Here is a 23,692-nt window from a genome sequence, read left to right as displayed (position 1 = left end):
ATTCTCACCAACACTAATCACAACACTACGTGACAATGGTTACCGCGACAGTCTCGCGGGACGTGGGTCGATGCTCGCTGGAGACGGCCAGCGCCGAAAGTTAACGGGTGAAGGGGTTGGGGGGTCGATGAGCGGGCTCCTAAGTTCGGTGAAACACTTACGTGAGTGATACGATCTGCAGCGCGGTATCACGATGAAGACGGTCGGGATAGGCCCGGTTCCGTAAAATACGCGCCGAGTCGACGTGGGCAGCTATGAATTAATAAGAGGTTTTAAATTTAAAGATTTAGTATAGAATAAAATAATCAAAGAAAGAAAACTTGGATGCTGCCCACGGACACACGTCTGTTTCCGGCGCGGAGTGGTTCGAGACTGCCGAACATGACCGCCTCGCAAGGAAGAGAAACTTTCTCTTCTTTGTGAGTCGGCATCAAAAAACTTGACACCGTTCCGGCTGCCTCCCCGTCAAAGCTATCAAGTTTTGCGGGATGGGTCACGGGGTTTGGGTTCGGCCAAGTGGCGGGAGGCAGGGACGTGTCCGTAGAGGTGATCCTTGGGCTGTTTAGGCCACCCAAGACGCCTTATACTACAAATTATGCACTCCGCTACGTGAAGTGTGGTTTTTATTACACACCAACTTCTACATGGTGCTATCCATCCCCTGGCCGCGACTGTTCGGGGTTAGAGAGCTCTGCGCGTGTACGGCTGTTCGGCGATGACCCCGCTTACTATGGAGAGGGGGGAGTTTTGAGCGAACAGTACGTGGCGGACGTTGCTGCTAAGACCTGCGCGGTGATGCACGGCCAGTGGTGTTGTAACTCACGGTCTAGATGCGGTTGCGGAATTGGCGCGAAGGTGGCCTCTCAACGTTGCGCGAAGACGACCAGCCTCTTCGAGCTCCTGGTGGGTACTCACTCACTCGTGTAGCACAGCGCTATAGCAGGCCTGCCAATTGCGCGCCAGAAGCGCAGCGCGCGGGAAACAGACGCGGCCAAGTTTAGGACCTATTCGCACGTTGAACAATGGAATTAACAAATAAAAACATTTGATGAAATATACATTACATAGTTTATGTCTGTGAGAGAAAACATGTGCCCTTGATGCTATAGTCCGGCGGAAGCACATTGCCACACCCGGCGGAGTGCTTCTGCCTAGGTGGCCGGTAGTGGTGCTAGCTGCGGGTCGTTCGGTGCACTCACACTCGTTGCACCATGTTGCACGCGCGGGCGTGTTCGTGGCACACGGCTTTGAGAGGCGTCGGAGAGGCATCGCGGCCTGTGCGACTAAGAGGCGCACTATCGGCTGGCGTCAAACTTATATTAATTGAATTTACTCTATTACCAGTTAAAACATGTTCCAGGTGCCCAATTATAATGTAGCACCTGGTAATTGGGTGCTTAAGGCTTAACAATGGTTTTAATGTATTTAATTATTTAAATTGTGACATCAAGTTGGCGACTGTAAATTTACTAACATATTGTCCCACTGTGAATTGTTTTAGAGGGATTTCTCCTATTCTGACTTGATCATAATCACAAGCATTTTAATTAAGGCCAGTGGCCGCGGTGACTGTTAATGAGGTTTGTTGTCTGCACCGTGCGTGGTGTACTCGCCCGGAGTGGCTACGACGCACTTATTACATGTCGGGTAATTAGTAACTGGAGGTGCGGAGCACGGGCTTAAAGGCCATGGTCGGTACGACGTCAATATGTTTTAGAATTTGACGTCGTCCGACCGAAGGCCACCCTAAAGCCCGACCTGCAACCGCCAGTATTCAACCCCACTAACGGAACGTGCCCCTAGCCATGGCCCACCCGAGTCAGGCGAGCCACCAGCAACCAAGGTAGAACCCGGCCCCCGAATAAACAGACCGACATTACAGCCGACCACATTGCAAAAACAAACACAGAATATTAAACAGTATTGCGTATAAATTAAAAGTTAATTAACGAAAGTGCAATGTAGGAGTGCCCGGGCACTCACGTGTGTAAATACGTCGATAAGTGTGTGAGTGTCCCCCTGGCGGCCTTCTGCCTAGATTAGTTAATTAACCCATGTGACATAATTAATAACCCCTTGTGTTTCGATATTAACCCTACCAGAGCAGTCCGGCAAGAGACGAACAGTCTTTGGTGTGACGTATAATTTAAAGGACATAATTCGTAAACATACTAACTCTAAATGGTAGAAGGGACGAGTGATGTTAATTTTGCCTTAATAATTAATGTAGGAATTTAGCGCCCTTAAAATCTATTATTATTAACATGTTACATTAGAAAATAACATAATGAGGTCAACCCTGGCGAAAGGGGGCACCGAGCCTCGGCCGGACGCCATGACATGACGACAGTACAGCGCGACTCGTGGACCGGGGCGGACGCACGTCCAACGGAGAGACATCATCCATTGTCTGCATTGAACTCACTTCAGGTAATTATAGTCACTTCCTCGAAACCTCTTTTACTAATCTCTCCGTGCGTACCCGGTCCAATTTTCGGTCCAGGACTTAATCCGGCCGCATAACTTTTAAAACTCCCTGCACCAAACTTGGTCTGCGGGGTAGTTTCAGCATACGGAACGGGCCGCCTCCCGAACCACAGAACTTGAACTAAAACCAGTCGCTCCGGCGCTGACACCACCCCATAAGGGAACTTGGACGTATTTAGCTGCGGTCCGCGCTCCACTACAGTGGACGCAAACACCGCCTTAAGACATTGATATACGGGATTGGCCACCTCCAATCGCCCTCACCCCTCTTTTGAGTAACCAGGCTCAGAACCGCCTAGTGCCACGCTAATACGTAATATTTAGGAACTTTGTGCGAAGCCTTGAATCTGGAACGTCTTTAGTAAACTTGTGCGACGCGCCACCACGTAACATTCGGTAAATTTGTGCAACGAACCATAACGAATCATTTTTTGGAAACTTGTGCCACGTATTCTTACATAACTTTCAGACTAACTTTGTGTAATTGTGTAACTTCTGTATTGTGTGACGTCACCCTCTGTACGACGTGGTGTGTAATCAACGGTATTACACCAAACCCACAGTCGCATGAATAAACGACGCACGTCATTTGTTGCACTACTTCAGCGCCTAATCAATTAACCATACGACTCCCAATCACCACCAAGTAGGGAATTCCTCATATCCCACGCAACACCGCCGACGGTCCTAGTGGGCCACGCAGGGCAACCGACCCCACGACCCACCTACCGACTAGAAACAGAGCTAGTCTGGCGCCCACCCGGAAACACTACATCGACAACAGCCATTCCTGCTAGGAGCCGCACCGGGACTCGAGCCCGAGACCCCGGACGACGGCATATTGACATTTAATAAGTTTGTCTAAAATAAGTTTGAATATTAGAGTCAAGCTGAAGACGGTCTGTTTCTTGATAACTACTCCAGTGGCGAATGATAATGCTAATTTGGGGCGGTTTGAGTTACGTCACACATTTCACTACTGAATTTAGGCTGAAGGCCGCAAGGGTTGCACTCACAGCTGTTTTAGTAGAAAGCTACACGTGAGTAACCCGGGCACTCCTACGTCGCACTCTATTAGTTAGGGGCTTTTGTTTGTTTCTGATTAATTTATTATTGTGTGGGGAATTTTGTAGGCACGGGGAGTGCGTTGCATGTGTAATTAAAATGGTTCGCTATTCTCTACCTTGGGCTGCGGTCCGCTCACTTGACTCAGGCGGGCCATGGCTAGGGGTGCTTTCCGTTAGCGGAGCCGAGTACTGGCGGGTGCAGGTCGGGCTTTGGGGTGGCCTTCGGCCGTACGATGTCAACAGTTAGGGAGTTTGAGAATAATAAGTAAACAATAATAGTAAGAGTTAAATTTGAGACGTTTTTGTTTTAAATAAACATGGGCGTCGCAAGGATATATTTTTGGGGGGGGACTTCAATTGATATAGTGTTGAGGAATATCTATCCCCTGGAAAAAGGCGGTGGGCCCGGGGGTCCTCCCCCGGGAAAGTTTGGGGTTTGAAGGTGCAAAAAGGTGGTTTTTAGGCATTTTTCTTTCCTAAATATTCATATAGGTTATATCATAGAAATCATATTTTTAATATAACTACGAAACTAAATATATTATTGGAGGGAACGAAATTGAAGACTTATTATTGGGGAGGACGTGTCCCTCCCGGTTGCGATGTGTCCCCCCCGTCCCCCCTGGTTACGACGCCCATGTAAATAAAAAAGTAAAAATTTGACGCCGTCCCCGTTGCCTGATCTGAATTTTACGTGAATTTAAATTGTTTGATTAATTTTGGGTCTCAAGGGTGGGGTTCCTGGCCTCGTGGCTGCAGGCAGGGACACGTCGACAAAGGACTCCCCGGGCTGTTATGGCTTCCCAGGACGCCTTATTAATAAAACACACACGTACTTCTAGCTGTTTTATTCCGTCGCACAATCTACACGTTACACGCTCACGTAACTGGCCGCTTAATCGTCGACCTAAGCTCCGCGCACGATGAACCTGTTCCGGCCTATGTGAAAGTACGTGGACGCAATGTGAAATGCGTGGGCGATAGGTCCCGCAAAATTACTTAAGATAACACACTACACTATAATCACTGTGGTTAGTCCCGCACAGATGGGTATACAAAGGCGGCTACTCCGCGTGGTGGCTGCGGCCACGTTACGCTGGGTACGGGCGTAGTGGAATCTGGCCAGATATCACACGTAGGACCGTGGCACGTCCCAGTTAATGACTCGTCCTTACGTTTAGGTACGCGTTTGGCACAGTGCCGCCCCGCGTGGGCGATGAACTACGTCCCGATGTGGGACTTTACAGCGTGAGGCGCAGGTGCCACGAGGGGTCACCTAATGTCTTACGTATTACACTAAAAGTCCTGTGTCGGACTGCACACTTTATTGAAGGACCGCGCGGGGTCTCGAACGGTCGATTTGGGCCGACCGGGGAGCTGAATTAAAATGATTTGGCTATAATTACCTATTGTAGTTACTGTGATGTTGGCGCGAAAGTTGAGAGCTCCCCGTGCGTGGGCTGCCGGCCCTGGCGAGTGCTGGATGGCGACTGACTAACCTCCCTGGCCGCCGGGGCCAGGGAGGGGGGAATTTCCGCGGGAAAACTGCGGAGCGCGGGAAGATGACTTCGGCCAGTTTTGTGAATGATAACCCTTTATAAAGTGATCATTAAATTAACATTAATTTGACGCCGTCCCCGCTACCTCTGAGTATTTAGACGTGATTTTGTTCAGTTCGTGATCTCAGGGAAGGTTCGGCCTTGTGGCTAGAGGTAGGGGTCAACGCAGTAGGGCCCCCCGAGCTGTTGAGGCCACTCGGGACGCCTGAATAATAACACAAAACTTCTTCAGATAGTTCGTGAATTTAATACAGCACAGCCCAATACATGGTGCTGCCCGTTCTGGCCGTAACGGTTTGCCCGACGCGACTCGTCACACGCGCAGCTCACTTCCTCAGTGGCGGCTCACGATTCTTATGCGCGTGAGGGGCAGACTCGTATACGTGACGCGAAAGTTACAAAAGACACTGACATGGCACACGATATTTTGAAGCACAATACACTACACTAATACCTAGCTCTGGATAAACTGGGCTAGCAACACGTAGGCCCGTGTCTCCGGCGACTCTACGTGGTGACTAGGTGTGTCCCAGGGACTGAATCGTTATAAAGTTGGATGGCACGTGTCGCCTGCTGGCTGCCCCGTGCGGGCCAAAACTAAGTAGCCTGTAGGCTAGGTTGGGCGTGAAGCGCCGACGTAAAAACACATACTCTCCCCACAGTACTTACGTATGACGTAAAACACTCATCTCGGAGCACTGATTGAATTAAGTTAAGTACCTCATGGTAAATTTAGGCCGACCGCGGAACTGTACAAAAGGTTGAAAAGAAATTACACTATGGAAAAAACTACATGTCGGTGAATGCAAAGGTTGAAGGTTCCGCGTTGCGCGCAGGCTGCCGGCCTCTCGAGCTCCCGGAAGGACACTAGCGGTGTCGCCGCGCGCGACCCCCCTCCCCCGCCAGCCCTCCCGCGGAAACGTGTGAATTTCGCGGGAAACTGAACCGGCCAGGTTCGGGACAAATCGCACATTGAAACATGATTTTGCAAAGACTTAATTATTAATTAATAAAAAATAATGTTTAATAAAATCCTGTGGAAAAACATAATTATAACAATTTGTTGTAGTGCGGCGGAAGGATATGCCACACCCGGCCGGATCCTTGCGCCGGTGTAGCATTCGTTGTATGGCGTTCGCCTCGTCGCACGAACTGCACTTTGCTGCGCGCACGGGCGCGTTCGGTGCACACGCTTTTGCGAGACGTTGATGAGGCATAGCGGTCTATGCGACATAGAGGAGCATTGGCGGTCGGCGTCAAATTATTGATGGTTTTAGATTTATTAGTTTCTGTTTATCTTATCAAATGCATGAATAAATAATACCCTTGCGCAGTGCCACACCCGGCCGGGCGCTTTGCACTCGTAGGGGGCCGTGACTGACGTCACGTCGTTCGGGGCACTGCACTATGTTGCGCGCGCGGGCGCGTTCGAGGCGCGGCACTGATCAGGTGTTGAGGACACATAACGGCCTGTGCTCTCAGAGGGAGCACTGACGGCGGCGTCAAATTTTACTTAGAAATTTTATGTGTGCGTTGTTTAGATGTTATTTATTCTCTCATCTATCCACGTGTATATTTATGTCTATGTTTTCAAGTTAATATCTAACTGTGGCTTAAGTACTTCGAACACATGCCAACTGAGTGGTACCCAAGCAGTATTATTTTACACAGAGAAAGTAAGACTAAAATAATATACGTCTAACACAAGGTGTGGCCATTCGTACAAAAGTTTGCATAGATAGTGTCTATACCTATACAAAATAGCAAAAGGGTGCGCACAAAACTAATAGAAAATAATATTCTGGGGAAAAAATTAGAAAGATTGGGACGGAATTAGGAAGTATATAATATTTTATACAAAACTCTCATGTAACACAATTTTAACAATGGGTTCAACTGCTCCTAGCGCTGTTAGTTTCCATGCTGCCTCCATATTCATTACGCTGACGGAGAACGAAGGTAATTTGTCAGATCCATAGAAAAGAGAGTATCTATCTATTTGTCCATGGTATTAGGCTACCCGTTGATTGTTGACAAAATTAACTACACACGGATTTAACTAATATGGTGTATAAAACATGGCAAATAGGCGTAACTTAGAAATATTATTTTTTGGTTTAGCCACGTATTTTATTTTACCAACGAAGGGATTTATGGGCCATGCACCCTGCAATCATGTTCATCCGAAAGAAGAAGACGTATGTAATTTTTAGTCATAAAGTTCTCAAAGTCAATTCTAATACTTAAGAGTTTTATCCAAATTGAGTACTATTCTTCCGTCTTTGATTTGAAATCGAAATTTCCCTCTGAATTTTAAAAAATATACACATTTGTTTGACACCTAAGGTTGCAGTTATGATGAAAAGCCACTTTATGAAGAAAAAATTAAAATTCTTAATTGTGGTTTTTTATTACCTTAAATGTTTTTGTTTTTTAAGACGCCGTTGTAATACATAGTTTACAGTTTTACGTTTATGTTAGCTATTACAAGTACTTTGATATTGTGAAAATGGTTGGTTTAGTTAGGTTAATTTTATTAAGTACTATAGATTAATAAGGTTAATTGGTTTTGTTACATTAGCTGAATTTTAAATTGGCATTTTTTTAACCAACTGTTGAAATAATTTTAGAATTTTTTAATGTGGCTTACGTAACCAACTCTTCACACTCTTTGAGGTGGAAGTTTTCATACTAATATGTCCTGCAATTGGGCTTTCACCCGGTGGCAAGAACTCCCACTCACTCCCCTCTCCCCCCCCCTCCATCAGCTTTATCCTCAGCTCCCTCCCATCCCTGACCTCCACCATTTCCTCCCCCAGCCCATTCCACTCCCTCCCCGTCCTCACCAGGAAGGTGTTCCGCCCTCTCTCTGTCCGCCTCCACACCCTCTGGAGCTTACATCTGTGGTCTCTTCGTCCTCTGTACTCCCCTCTATGTACTTTGCTTCCCAATTGCCCCCATCCCCCTTCCCCCTTCAGCACCTTGAACATCCTGACCAACCTTTCCACTCTTCTTCTCCTCTGTAACGTTTCCCACCCCAACTCCTTAATCATTTCCGTTGGGCTATGCAGTTTCCCATCCTGCCCCTCCCTCCTTCTCCACATTCCCATCACCCACCTAGCCGCTCTGCGCTGTACCCCTTCCAGCTCCTTCACCTCAGTCACCAGGTAGGGGTCCCAGACCGCCACCGCATACTCCAACATTGGCCTGACCAATGTGGAGTATGCCTTCTCCTTTGTCCTCCTCCCAGCTCCCTGCAGGGTCCCAGCAACTCAACCTTTTCCATTAACCTCCTATGGGGGACCTTATCAAACGCCTTTTCAAAATCTATAAAGATTGCATCTATCTGCTTCCCCCCGTCCACCGCTTCCACCAGGTCTTCCAACAGCCCAGCCATCTGGGTCTCGCATGAAAACCCCATCCTGAATCCATGCTGCCTGTTATCCACCCACCCCAGATCTTCCATTTCCCCCTTTACGTACCTTCCTACCAACCTCTCCATCACTTTTCCTACACAGGACGTCAAACTGACCGGCCTGTAACTTCCTGGCTCCGCCTTATCATTTCCCCCCTTGTAGATGGGAACTACCACTGCCTCCTTCCATTCCATTGGTAGTTTCCCCTCCTCCAGAGACTGCTTGAAAACCTCCAACAGGTACTTCCCAATCTCCCTATCACCCAACTTCAAATGACTATTCCCTATACCATCTGGCCCAGCTGCCTTTCTCCCTTTCAACCTCCTGATCACCTTAATTACATCTGTCAGTCGCAGCTCAAAGGCCTTCCTGCCCATTAAACTGTCGTCCTCTTTACCCTCCCATGCCTCCCCCTTTGTAAATACTGCCAGATATTGCTCCTGCAGTAAGTCTGCCTTTTCCCTGTCCTCTGTATATTCCTGCCCCCCTCCTCCTCTGAGAACCCCTATTCCCTCCTCACCCTTCACTCTTCTTATGTATCTGTAGAGCTCCGTCCCATTTACCGTCCCCCCTTCCCCCATCAGCTGTTCCATGTAAGCATCCCTTATTTATTGATGTATTAACTTAAACAACTGTCCACATAATTTAAAGTATTTTAAAAGTTTCTTATCTAACCCAACCGACCATTTTAACGTTATCACAGATTTTTAATTTGTTTACCTGACGTAACACTCATTAAAATGGTTAAAATTACTGTTAAAGTGGTTGAAATATATCAATACCGATTTTGAGAATGATTAAAAAAACATTGTGAAGTTGGGAAGTAAAAAAAAAGGTTTTTCAGGATGTTAGTAATGTTTTTCTTTCAGAAGTGGGTCTCACATTTAGAATTATGCTTATGTTCTCTGAGGTATGTGATACATAATACACTCCTTAAAGCTAAAGTTGGACTCTAATAAAGTAGTGTCAGCATTCTGATGTGTCTGCACTCACCTGTTCCTCATTGTGACATCTGCACCCACCGGTTCCTCATTCCGACGTGTCTGCACCCACCGGTTCTTCATTCTGACGTCTGTACCCACCGGTTCCTCATTCCGACGTGTCTGCACCCACTGGTTCCTCATTGTGATGTGTCTGCACCCACCGGTTCCTCATTGTGACATCTGCACCCATGATGTGTCTGCACCAACCGGTTCCTCATTGTGACATCTGCACCCACTGGTTCCTCATTGTGATGTGTCTGCATCCACTGGTCCTCATTGTGACATCTGCACCCATGACATGTCTGCACCCACCAGTTCCTCATTGTGACATCTTCACCCACCGGTTCCTCATTGTGACATCTTCACCCACCGGTTCCTCATTGTGACATCTTCACCCACCGGTTCCTCATTGTGACATCTGCACCCATGACGTGTCTGCACCCACCGGTTCCTCATTGTGACGTTTGCACTCACGAGTTCCTCTTGGTGTTGCCTCCTGCCTCTGCATTATCACTCAATCGGGGAGCATCGAGTGCATTCACTTGTGTTGCAATTGCTAGTTCACTGCAGGAACAAACTGTTTGGGTGTGACATGATGTAGGGTGTATTTCAGGTAATACGTGACGTCCACATCGAACCAGCTCACAGCGTGGTCAAGCGCAGCATCAATCAGCCGTTGAGGATTGTGCTGCACTACGACGATACTGTTTACAGGTGAGTGCTCTCTATCCTGCTTGCGTGGCGGCTGGCATGGTTGCACTGTAGCCACTTTTCAGCTACCGACCATGTGTCTCTTTGGTCGGCAAACAGCTATTGAGTCTTCAGGCATCGTTCTGTGCTTGAATTAAAGCTAAATACATTTGCTATAACTTAACCCTTAACAATTTTCCTTGTTTGATTAGTATTTCCCCTAGTAAGTGGCTGTTTTTTTTTGTTGAAAAAAAATGATCAGTTTTTTGAAGCGCTGTATGTCGGGAACTATGAGACCCACAGAGCTGTGGTTGGGCTCACATTGTGGCACATTTAGTCTACTTTACAAAAAATAAGAGTGAATGTTTGTCTACCACACATTCTTTTGAAATAAGCAAAAAACCTGAAAAATGCAAAAATTTTGCTGTGTTTTGCAAATATTTCAAAATGCACCAGGAAATTTGTTTGCACAACTCCAGTTTTGTATTCAGCACACCAAAAACCACAGGGAACGATAATACAGCCGTCTACTGGATTTATTCAAAGTGGAACTACCATTTGCCTGTGTTAATAGTACAGGACTTGTAAAGAGTACTTGCGGGTGGAATGTATTAAGCAGTTCTGGAAACAACCTCTGCTTGTGTTTGCACTTCAGGACTACCAACAATTCACAGCCAGTCCTGAGGAAAGAGTGGGGCTACTTGTTTGCTTTATGAACCAATTCCTGCCCAAATATGTTTATAATTTTATTCTCCTAAAATAAGTTGAACCTAGGTTTAGTCCAAGAATTTGCAGTCACAAAACAGGCATTACCTTTTACTTGGAAACTCAACAGTCGATGAAGCAGTGCTTATTCGTCGATACAAGTGTTTCCCATTAGTCTCTGTTGCGTTGCGAGTCCTAGCAGGCTGTGGTACAGTTTTGTTCTAAAAATGATGTTTATAAGGATGGAATGTTACAATTAATTGCATAGAATTGTGGCACAAAAAATTAAAAATGGCTGTTGTGTTGTGGTTTCAAAGTGAATATAAATTCACTAACAATAACAAAAAAAATGTTTAACAATTTTTGGTACATTAATGGTTATATAAGAATTTTCAGGAGGGATTAATTTTATTTTGATGGTCATATGGTGCAGAAAATATTTCTTTATTAATCTAAACACATGAATCGTTAGTAAAATCGAACCCATTAACTATAATGGTGCCTGTTATTTCATAAGATTATAATTGTTTTTTGAGACATCAAAGCAATAAAACTGTGTGCAATAAAATGGTAAAAATGTTCTTCACAAAGTACGTACTGCTTGTTTGCTTAGTTATTTATGGTTATATATTCCACCTAGAGTGTCTTATTTCTGTATTGTCATGCATGAAGTCAATTCAGATGTTGTATAATTTTTTTATTTTTTTTTTTCCAGGCTTGGTAGAGAAAAGTTTGAACTAATAAATGTAAGTAAATAGAATATACATACTCTTCAAACAATTTGTAGACACTTGTAGGTAAAATAATTGTTACAAAATCTCTACCATTAATAAATGAGGTCACATGTAATTAATAAAATAATGCTCAAAAATATTTAATTTGACTTCTTGAGATATTCTGATACGATGGTGTGATAATACAGATGTTGATAAATTTAGAAAGCTCTGCCTTTGAAGATTATATTATGTTAATATCTCAAGTTGTAGCATAATTTACTAAAATATTTTTGCATTTGTGATCCAGACTAATTTTTTGACACTTTTTTTTTGTTTTAACTTTTTGTATTTGATTTACATTCATAATTGCTTTATTATTTTACTCTTAACTTATTGTGCGTATAACAGTCAAACTAAACACTGCTCTTATAGTCGTGGAATAGTTTTCTTACAGAGAAAGTAAGAGTCTGTAAAGCTTTTATGCATGTTTGAGAAATTTTGAGAAGAAAAAAGTTAAGGAGTTCACTTTAAGCTTAATGTTGTATACATAATCTTGTTTCGACATTCCTACTTACAAGATTTTCGAGTTAGTGAATAAATCTTTACAAATGATGCTAACTGGTTCCTCAACAGGAAAGTTATAATTTGTGTACAATTGCAGGTCATGTAAGTGTGTTTTAAATATATTTACTGTATACCTAATGAAACTGTGTTTTGAGGAAATGCGATTTGATTTGATTGAAATATATCAGTTGAAATTCCTGCCCGTAACAACGTACAAATTGAACTGCAACACCACCGGTATTCAGCCTAAGTTAGCAAGAATGAAGAGACATTATGTACTGCCATAGCTAAACTTCTTCACAAAGTAACATTTAAAAAGACTGCTATTCAGATCAGTCAAATATTCGTAGATTATGTTCTTAACTTAATCTTTATGAACCATTAATTGCCAATACAAACTCAAACATATAAGGATTCATGATCTATTTAAAGAAAATTAACTATTTCAGACTACCACATCATCACACACAAATGTTTCATCTGCTGAACTCTGATTGGATTGGTTTGCAGGAAACTGGCATCATGACTTAACATTTATATTTTGGAAATCGTAAAGACTTAACTTGCACTGACTCGTGTGTGTGGGGCGGCAAGGGGGGGGGGGGGGGGTTGTTTCCTTTGTGGAACAGCACGGCTGATTCCAGAAGTAGTCATCACCGTAAAGTCACGCGTAACATGCCTGATGCTTTGATGACTATCTCAAGTGGCCACGGGGATGGTGGCCGTGCCGTGCCGTGTCGAGACACAGCTGCCGGAAAGAGCGTGTTGTGCAGGTCTAGTGTAGTTGTGTAGCGGAAGACGACCCTGTGCGTACTGTGTGTGTGTGTGTGTGTGTGTGTGCGAGCATGTTGCCGTGCTCATGCTGGTGATGTCTGCGCAGAACACGGTGCTGCCGGTGGCCGTGCACTTCTGGGAGAGAGCGCTGATGGTGCGCAAGACCAACAACGTCATCAGGCTCAACAGGTGCGCGACTCACTGCTTGCACGGCACGCTTCCTCCGCGGTGTCTGCAGTTAGCTCCTCTGACGGGGTGTTTTGGATGTTGCGTCAGCCATTGTAAAACTGTTTGGAATATCAATGCTCAATGTAACTTTTCTTCCATAGTATTCCATTTGCATACATATAGGCTAATTGAGTTATAATATTTCAGTCCAAATATTTGTTATTCAGGTTTATGTGCTGCAGTTAGGTTACTTATTTACACTAAATGATAGCTATAGGTGAATTTATTGTGTTTATAGTATGGCCAATATTAGTCTCCTGTCGGTAACTGCTGGTTAGGTGAACACACCTGCATGTTTACCTGATAGTTGCGTCTTATGCTCTTATCATTGACTTTTATGTTCTGGGTTACTGTCCAGAACCTGTAGATGATTCACGTTGAGTTGGAAACTTTCTGCAGGTACTGATAGGTTGACCAACCAAAACATTTTTGTGTGGCGTGTAAATAGAATAGAAAATACACGCCCAACATTATGCAGTGATAAATAGCATGGATGAAACAGTGTTTATTAGTTTTGTTGGTTTTTCCCCATATTATTTATGGCCGTATTTGTGCCTGCCATTTGAGTGAATTATGATGTGTGAAAATTTTGTTAGTTTGCAAATTAGAAAATTTTACCTGTTGTGAGTGTTGAAAGTGTACATTTAGATTGTATTATTTTTAATGTAGGTACTTGAAGTTAATTTTATATAATTAATTGTCTTAATTTGTGTGTGCCTTTGCATGTGGTGTAGTACCTAACCTCTTTTCCTGTGATGCAGGTAGTCATATCTGTTTTATAACAAGGATACTGATTGGTTTAACTTCATACCCCTGAAGTACGCCCACACACATAATCCACTTATTCAGTATGTAAATAATTAAACACTATGGCATAGAATAGGATAGCTATTCTTTGTAAAAATAAGTACAAGAGAAAAATTAATTTCTTTATTGAGATCAATGAAAGTACTGTGGATAGTTTCCCAATTTACTGTGGAATTGTCCTATTTTCTGTTTTGTGTTGAATGACTGAGGATGAAATATTGAATGATGAATGTTAGCAAATATTTAATAATTTTGGGCATGAAATGTATTGGAATAAGATATGTTGGTAGTTAAAATGTAATTAGTTTGGAATGTGTGTTAAGGGTCAGAGTATGACATGGGGCGAAGCCAGGCGGGTGGGGGCTGGGGTTTAGGGGTTATAACCCCCCCCCCTCCTTAGCCACCATTTTTTTCTTATCTGAAAGCAGGTTATCTAAAAGCCTGGGTGTCTTACTGGAGGGGAAGAGTAAGCGAGCCCACCGATTCTCCTTCCCTTCCCCTACCCCTGTCGCGAGCAGAAGCTATAAGGTTGTGACGCCGTGACGGGTCCCAAGCTTTCAAATATCTTACACCTACTGTATTTAACCAGCGCGGTAATTATAAGCAGGTGTTGACTGCGTAACTCTTCAAGCTAAAGCTAATTGTTTTGACGTCGTTCCAAGTGCTCCCTTCGCTCGCACAGGTCGTTATGTTCCCTCGTCGCCTCACTAGGGTGGGGGGGGGGTAGTTCGCGGCGTGAGGAGTCCTGCTGCGCTTGGGACGTTTTTGCGGGAAGCGGGCTCCGGGTGACGCGCAGCGATGCGGAATGCAGGCAGGCGAGCTTCAGACCTGGGGGCCGATTCTTGACGCTACCGGAATAATTCCGCTACCGGATTAATCCGCGAGTTTCATTCCGGTAGAGAGTAAAAAACCAATTCTTGAAATTGTTGTAGTAGCTACCGGAATCAACATTGTCGGGTCAACGAAAAGTCTTTACGGAAGTGTGGCAACGTTGCTTTAACTGTTGACGTCACTGGTAGAAGGCCAATCACAATGAGGAAAGGTAAATTTCCCGTCAAGGGAATGAATACTGAATGTTTTGTTTTGTTTACTCTTTGCAAATATCCTCGTGTTGGTGTAAGGGTGTAGGTTGAAGATCTACATATCAAATTGAAATGAGCTGTAAAGTTACGGCCGAACAACGGGAAATTTTGCTATCATTCATGGAAAAAAATGATTCTTTGTCCAGAGGAAAATTTAATCCTGAATTTACCAAGAAACGTGCAGATAGTTTGTGGCAAGAATTTTATTAAAATTTACAATTCTTATCCCTTAAAAGTACTCGTTTTTTAGTTTATTGTTTCTGCTTACTTGATAGAATTTAAAATTCTTATCACTTAAAAGTAATCGTTTCTTAGTTTGTTTCTGCTTATTTTGCCGCAACTTTTTATGTTAGTGTAAAATTTGAAGTGACAATAAATTTTATGCGGTGTTTCTTGATTCAGCAAACAATTGTCAATGTGTACATTAAGATTTTTATAACTGCAAGTCAATACAAAATTATAACATTTTATGAACATCATCTGGCAATTATCTCATGGTGCGGGGAGAAATGGGTAAAAGTTCCGTATTGCGTATCCAAGTTAACCTGTGATCCTGTTGGCATGATCCTGTACACCTGATCCTGTGGTACATAATGCTTATTTTTTTAGCAGTGGGCAGGCGCGTAGCGCCGACGCATTTCGCGCGACAGCGCGAAATCTGAAGTTATTCCAACTGATAAGAAAGATAAGCATCATAGAACACAGGATCAGGTGTACAGGATTATGCCATTAAAATCAAAGGTATATCTAGATACACCTGGATAAGCAAAACGGAACTTTTACCAAAGTTTGTAATTGTTTGGTGTAGGGGCTTCTTGAAAACAATCTTATGAATTTATCAACAATCTTTCAACTATATCTCCTTCCATCATTTATTTAATAATACTTGTGTGGGTTTTCATCGGTGTGTGTTGTTTTCAATCATATTATTTGCGTGGTAGGAATGTTGGCTCTGTTTGCAAGACAGGGAAGGGTAAATAGGATAACCTTTATTTTCACAATCACTTATCACTCTGGGAAATTCATATATAAATGGACTCATTTCGAGTACTTTTCAATTATTCCGGGATGGATGTACTTTTAACGAATACATGTGCATAAACTAACTACCACTATAGTTTTGTTCCATCAAAACATGACACACGATTGCAATATTTGGTGTCAAAAACGAATTACGTAATATGGAAACTACGTTACCGGTATTGTATTTATCACAATACACGTCAAATAAGCCACAAATTTATACACAGGAAAAATTTCAATGTTTTTTATGCTAAGTAGGTACAATATTAAGTACTTAATGGAAGATGGTAAATATAACTTTCGTAACGTAATATTTAAATACCTGCCATTGAAAATCACACAAACAAAAATGTAATACTTAAAACATTAAATATTAGTTAAATTGTTACAAAAGTTTTCTCGCCACGCACACACGAATTTTGAAGGTTGAAAGCATCACATGGCGTATTTTTATCTGAATAATCACATAACATAATGAGACGAATAAGTTATTTCTGGTTTTAAATGAAGTATTATAATATAAGTATATAAACACACACATTATTAAACGAGATTTAAATGTAACTAACCTAAACTAACCAAACATACAAACGATTTAAAAAAAATTCAGAACCATACCAGAGACTCCATTTTGGACAAATCATGGTTTCAAATAACAAACAACGTTTAAATCTCTACCGGAATTGTGATTCCGCCAGCTCACGAGGTGGCGGAATAATTCCGGTAGTTTGTGACGTAATTCCGATACATAATTCCGCTAGCGAGTGTTCAAGAATAGGGTTTAGCAAATCTCTGGTGGAATCAAGTAATTCCGCTAGCGGAATTCTTCCAGCAGCGTCAAGAATAGGGCCCCTGGACCAGGCAAGTTGTGTGTCACGCCCGCAAGTGAACAGTTCCGCCGGGAACTGAGCAGCTCTACCCTCACCGGACCACCACCTCTACCGATCCAGCTCCCTGCCAGCCACGTGGCGACGTCACGACCCCGAGGATCTCCGCTCTACCTGTGAACTGGCCCACAGGGTCTAAACTTAGGCTAGTTGGCGCCCTCAGCAGCGGCAACATCGTAGCAGGGACCGGTAGGGCGACAAATGGCGCCCAGCTAGTGTGGCTACCAAATTTTAGGCAAATCAGAAAAAAAAAATGTAGCTTGCCAGAGACGTACAGCGCAAACCAGTGAAAAACGCAGGCGAAAACGGCATAACTCGCAGGGTAGGGACAGAGGACTTCAGGCGCGCATCACTAGACAGACAGGCGCCGGGAAACGGGACCCGCTGGAGAAATAAGGTCACAGCACCCCCCACCCCAGCAGCGCGCAGGCTCCAGGACACCACCCCTCCACCCACCCGCCGAGCGCGCGCGAGAACGCCCGAGGATCACCGAGGTAACACATGTCACCACCGACCGCGACCGCGCAAACATCCGCGGGGCGAGGACGTGCGGACAAGACCGCTCGGACGATAGCGAAGGGAGCGCCCTCCCGGATCTGTCCGCGCCCGCCACCGACGCCGCGACCCGTCGTCCGGGTCTGACAGCCGCGAACCACGCCATGTACGCGGGAGCTGACGTAACCATCGCCATGGAGGAGCCCTGCGACCGCTGCGGAAAACCATACACCAACAACAGCTGCGCTGGTGAGTACCCTCATAAGTGCTGCACATGTCAGTTTCCGCACTTAAGGGCAGAGAGCAATCTCCGAGCCCCGACAGGCCCTCTGTGTGCCGCGAACAGGTGTCCGGGCCGCCATGACGAAGTAGCACATTGTCAACAGTGTGGGACTATCAGGCACCGCGCATGCGCTGACGCACTCGAGTTTGTAAACTTCCGCGACGGACTTTACCTATGTGCCGAGTGCGAAGGACGCGCACGTAGGCGACAGAGTGGCTCCCTGGCCTTAGTGCACCGCCCCCCTAGCGGACCTGTCACTCTCCCAGAATTCACGGGCCACGCCCACGACGACCCGCGTTTATTCCTAAGTGCCTGTGAAGAGAAACTAACCCGGCACCACACAGCGCCCGAAGACTGGACGGAGCGGGTCAGCGGACAGCTGCGAGGGGAAGCGCGCACTTGGTGGTCTCAGGCGGGGGGATACGATGTGGGCTGGGAAGACTTCTCACGCCGGTTGGAGGCTCGGTTCAACGACGCGCGCACCCAGAACAAATGCCGCAGTGAACTGTTCAGCCGCGCGCAAGAGAGTGGGGAGAGCGTGGAGGCGTTTGTTTATGGCAAACTCCGGCTTTACCGCCGCCTTTCACTCGGGGGCCGCGCCGACGACGTGCTCCCTTTCATCGTAGAGTTGGTGTCTCCCGAACTACGCCCATTCTTGCGCGGGGTAGTTTCGCACGGACTAGAAAACTTCCTCGCCCGAGCCAGGGACATAGAATACGATCTGATGGCGCACCGACGTACCAAAAACATCGCGACGCCGCGCCCAACTCCGCAAACTCAGGAGGCGGTGCAACCAGAGGACGCGCAAGCAGTCGTTCCGTACGTAGAACAGCCGCCTCCGAGAGATAACTACCGGCCTTACACTCCGCCCCGGGGGAGGGGGGGAGCGTCACAAACCAGCCCGCCCAGCCGGGCCGCGCAACAACCGCGCCGCGAGGAGCGCCGCGGCGGACCACAGGGTGCCCAAGACAGTCGCCCGCCTCGCTGTCGCTACTGCCCCACGGCGGAAAACCACTGGCACAATGTGTGTCCGACACGCGAGGCCATCTGGCAGGCGCGAGGGGGGGAGGCCGTACCTCCGGGAAACTCCGTCTAGGGAGCAGTGACATCGCTGGCCACCGCCCCCCTACCCTTCGTCCAGCCCCGCACACGATTGCGCCACCACGGCCACCAGGTCGCGATGACGCCCCACCCAAGCGCACCATGTTCCAGGACATCAGGGAGCAACGCCTCCCTCCAAGAAGCGACGCCGCTAATCCGGCGTCGGCGTCACCCCCGCCCGCGTCTGCAGCAGTCGTCCAGCCGCCGTCTCATCCCCCTAGCACTAGTGGTGTTGGCTCGCCTCATCCGTTCGGGGCCCGCTCCAGGTCGCCGGCGAGCGACGCCGCCCACCAGGCATCGGCGCCGCCCCCGCCCGCAGCTGCAGGGCCCGACGAAGCACCGCCCTGTCCATCAGGGACCACTGGGGACGGCCCGCCTCATCCGTTCGGGGCCCGCCCCAGGTCGCCGGCGAGCGACGCCGCCCACCAGGCATCGGCGCCGCCCCCGCCCGCAGCTGCAGGGCCCGACGAAGCACCGCCCTGTCCATCAGGGACCACTGGGGACGGCCCGCCTCATCCGTTCGGGGCCCGCCCCAGGTCGCCGGCGAGCGACGCCGCCCACCAGGCATCGGCGCCGCCCCCGCCCGCAGCTGCAGGGCCCGACGAAGCACCGCCCTGTCCATCAGGGACCACTGGGGACGGCCCGCCTTATCCGTTCGGGGCCCGCCCCAGGTCGCCGGCGAGCGACGCCGCCCACCAGGCATCGGCGCCGCCCCCGCCCGCAGCTGCAGGGCCCGACGAAGCACCGCCCTGTCCATCAGGGACCACTGGGGACGGCCCGCCTCATCCGTTCGGGGCCCGCCCCAGGTCGCCGACGAGCGACGCCGCCCACCAGGCATCGGCGCCGCCCCCGCCCGCAGCTGCAGGGCCCGACGAAGCACCGCCCTGTCCATCAGGGACCACTGGGGACGGCCCGCCTCATCCGTTCGGGGCCCGCCCCAAGTCGCCGGCGAGCGACGCCGCCCACCAGGCATCGGCGCCGCCCCCGCCCGCAGCTGCAGGGCCCGACGAAGCACCGCCCTGTCCATCAGGGACCACTGGGGACGGCCCGCCTCATCCGTTCGGGGCCCGCCCCAGGTCGCCGGCGAGCGACGCCGCCCACCAGGCATCGGCGCCGCCCCCGCCCGCAGCTGCAGGGCCCGACGAAGCACCGCCCTGTCCATCAGGGACCACTGGGGACGGCCCGCCTCATCCGTTCGGGGCCCGCCCCAGGTCGCCGGCGAGCGACGCCGCCCACCAGGCATCGGCGCCGCCCCCGCCCGCAGCTGCAGGGCCAAGTCGGTCCAAAACCCGCCTGGGCCGAATGGGGCCAGATGCCGCGGAGCTGATCCGGATCCCAGTGGAGCTGAATGGGCAGTCCATAGCCGCGCTAGTGGACACCGCAGCCACACACACTTATATCGCGGCCCACCTCATTCCTGAGGGGGACCTTGTGCCGGAGGTCAACACCATCCAGCTGGCCACTACTGGGACTAGCACGCTAACGACTGGGCGTGCCCAGGTAAGGATTGGCATTAGAGACATTGTGAGCTGCACCAGTGCCCTGGTTGTACAGGACCTTCACGATAACCTCATCCTGGGGCTACCCTGGCTGGTGCAAGAGGACGCCACTGTTGAGGTCCGCGCAGGGAGGATACATGTGGGGACCAGGGGCCGCCGAACTGTATATGGGCTGAGGCACACCCCACCCCCTTCCCGGGCCGAACCCCCCCGCCTAGCTGATCTCCGCCACAATGTTCCCCCTGAGTACCACAGATTGTTAGAGACAGTCCTGGAGCAGCAGCCCCAGGTGTTCTCCGCAGCAGACCAACTACGCCGAACCAATGTCACAGAGCATTGCATCCCCACCATCCCTCACATTCCGCCTTACGAGAAACCATTCGGGTTTGGGCCCCGCGAACTACTTGCCATCAGGGAGCAAATAGCAGAGATGTTGTGCGATGGCGTCATAGAGCCTAGCGAGTCCCCATACAACTGTAGGATCGTAATGGCAGACAAAAAAGACGGCTCACTTAGATTCTGTGTTAATTTCAAGCCAATCAATAACCTCACCATCCCCGCACCACCACCCCTCATCAACATCTCAGAGGCCCTCACGAGGTTAGGAGACGCCCGCATCTTTTCGACACTTGACCTGAAGTCGGGGTACTGGCAAGTCCCAGTAAGCCCCAAGGATCGCCCCAAGACCGCGTTCACGGCGCCCGATGGGCGGCGCTTTCAGTTCTGCGCGATGCCGTTCGGGCTGCAGGACGCCCCCACGACATTCCAGACCATGATGGTCCGCGTCCTGGACGGGTACATCGGCGAGTTTGCCACCGCGTACCTGGATGACGTGATCATCTGGTCACGGACGTGGGAGGACCATGCCCACCATCTCTCGCTGGTCCTCGAACGGCTCGCCACACACGGACTCACATGCGCGCCACACAAGTGTTACATCGGCGCCCGTGAGCTAGAGTTCTTGGGGCACATCGTCAGCGCCGAGGGCTACCGCCCCATCCCCGAACAGCTAAGCCTCATTGACAGTAAACAGGCGCCCCGCACCAGGAAGCAGCTCCAGAAGCTAATGGGGCTGTTAAACTGGTTACGTTCATTCATTCCCAATTTTGCCACAATCACCGCACCCATGACGGACCTTCTCTCCCCGAAAACAAAGTTCCGGTGGACAGAAGCAGCGGACCAATCACTCATCCTAGTGAAGCAACAGTTCCGCGAGTGCCACAACCTGTCACGTCTGGCCCCAGACAAGCCCATCTTTGTCCAGACGGATGCCAGCCAGGACGGTATGGGCGCGGTTCTCTACCAGGTGGGTGATGATGGGGAGCGGCTGGTAGCAGAGTATGCAAGTGCCAAGTTCGGCCCCGCAGAACGACGCTATCACGTGAATGAGCAGGAGTGTCTCGCGGTGGTGTGGGCCCTCAAACGCTACCGGCACCACCTTGAGGGGAGACCATTCACCCTGCGCACGGATAGTCAGTGTCTGCGGTGGCTGGACTCCGCTCAGGGACGAAAATCAAAGTTCACCCGCTGGGCACTCATGCTCCAGGGCTTCACATTTCATGTCGAACACATCCCTGGGCGAGAGAACCAGCTGGCAGATGAGCTGTCCCGTCACCCAGACCCCAATACCATCTTCCAAGACACTCAAGGGTGGGATGACCTGATGCCACCGTCCCACCAGCCAGCTACCGGTCTAGCATCATCACCTCCAGCGGCACTCTACGTCATCGGACGAGCGGATCCCACGGTCCAAGCAGAGGCATCGCCCACCCTGGCCACTCTGGTAGATCACGTTAAACTGGCCCAGCAGGATGACCCAGACACGCAGCGCAACCTGGCAGCATGCGGTGAACGCGCCCTCCCACACCAGCGCAACCTGGACGGGGTCCTGCAGAGCAGGGTGCCGGGTGACATGGACACCTGGCAGACCCATGTACCCCCCACTGCACGACAGCTGGTGCTGCAGTATTTCCACAACCATGACCTAGCAGGCCACCCGGGAGCAGATCAGACCCAACGGGAGATCAGGAAGCTGTTCCATTGGCCGGGCATAGCACGGGATGTCCGGGAATACGTGCGCAACTGCCAGCTCTGCCAGCAGCGCAAGGCCCGCCGGGCCGATGGGATTGAGCAACAGCGCCCCAGGCGACCGGAGGAACCATTCCACACAGTAGCCCTCGATGTCATGGGCCCCTACCCTCGCACGTCGCGGGGCAAGCGGTTCCTCGTCGTGGTCACGGATGTGTTCACACGTTGGTCGGAGGCATTCGCCGTATCCAACGTACGAGCAGGGACAGTAGCAGCCCTAATGGACAATGAGGTCTTCCCCCGTTATGGGTATCCGAGAGTGTTACTAACGGACAACGGGACACAGTTCGCAGGACGGCGGTGGAAGGCCGACTGCCGCAGATGGGACGTAGAGCATCACACTACCCCGACTTACCACCCCAGGGCGAACCCGACGGAACGTCGCAACCGGGACATAAAAATCCAGTTGCGCCTCCGTCTGGGGGAAGACCATTCCAAATGGGACCTCCACCTGCCCAAGCTGCTCTATTGCCTGCGGCGGCGGACCAATGTGGTCACGGGCCACACCCCTGCTGAACTGCTTCATGGGCAGAATCTCGCCCTACCAGGAGAGCTCCGGGTCGCAGAAGCAGCAGGAGTTGTCACCCGTCCCCCTGTCACTGACTTAGAGAAGAGGCACGGCAACACCAGGCTCGATTCCTAGCCACGCGCACTCCACAATCACCAAATCCACCGACGCCATTGGAGCCCGGGCAAATGGTGTATGCCCGGTGTCACCACTTGTCGTCTAGCAGCAAGCGCTACTGCACAGGTCTGAGCCCCAAATGGGCCGCCCCCCGGGAGGTACTGCGACGTCTAGGGCCCACTTCTTACTTGATCCGACTCCCGAACGGTAGGTCGACAAAGATCCACCGGGATGATTTGCGTCTCGTCCCACCCACAGGCGCCCCAACTGTCCCAGCAGGGGACAGGGACAGTGGAAATGACCAGCATACATCCACTGCTCACCCCACGTCCCCAGCTGCTCAACACCCAAGCACTTCTTGTCCCACATCCCCATCAGACCAACACCCAACAACCATTCGTCCCACATCACCATCAGATCAACACTTAACTACTCCTTGTCCCACGTCCCCATCAGCTCAACACCTAAGCACCATTCGTACCGCGTCCCCATCAGACCAACACCCATCTACTGCTCACCTCGTGCTCCGTTCGAGCGGCGCAACTTTACGCGAGCTCGAGAGCCTGATGGATCGGCTGGACCCAGAGGGATTGTCCGTAGAACTTTACGATGG

At 49.2% G+C, this 23,692-nt stretch overlaps 1 protein-coding gene across 1 annotated transcript in view; it reads left to right on the top strand.

Moving 5' to 3' along the window:
- The first annotated feature begins 7,098 nt into the window (after nucleotides 1–7,098).
- LOC134530081 (leishmanolysin-like peptidase) overlaps nucleotides 7,099–23,692 on the top strand; it is a 37,512-nt gene continuing 20,918 nt past the window's right edge. The window contains exons 1-4 of the mRNA XM_063364659.1: nucleotides 7,099–7,311; nucleotides 10,126–10,226; nucleotides 11,623–11,653; nucleotides 13,068–13,150. Coding sequence (XP_063220729.1) covers nucleotides 7,192–7,311; nucleotides 10,126–10,226; nucleotides 11,623–11,653; nucleotides 13,068–13,150 — 335 coding nt within the window. The 5' untranslated portion in view covers nucleotides 7,099–7,191. The remainder of the gene's footprint in view (nucleotides 7,312–10,125; nucleotides 10,227–11,622; nucleotides 11,654–13,067; nucleotides 13,151–23,692) is intronic.

Source organism: Bacillus rossius, chromosome 3, assembly GCF_032445375.1.
Source record: "Bacillus rossius redtenbacheri isolate Brsri chromosome 3, Brsri_v3, whole genome shotgun sequence".
Taxonomy (NCBI): Eukaryota; Metazoa; Arthropoda; class Insecta; order Phasmatodea; family Bacillidae; genus Bacillus; species Bacillus rossius.
This window is presented reverse-complemented; position numbering and strand designations above follow the sequence as displayed.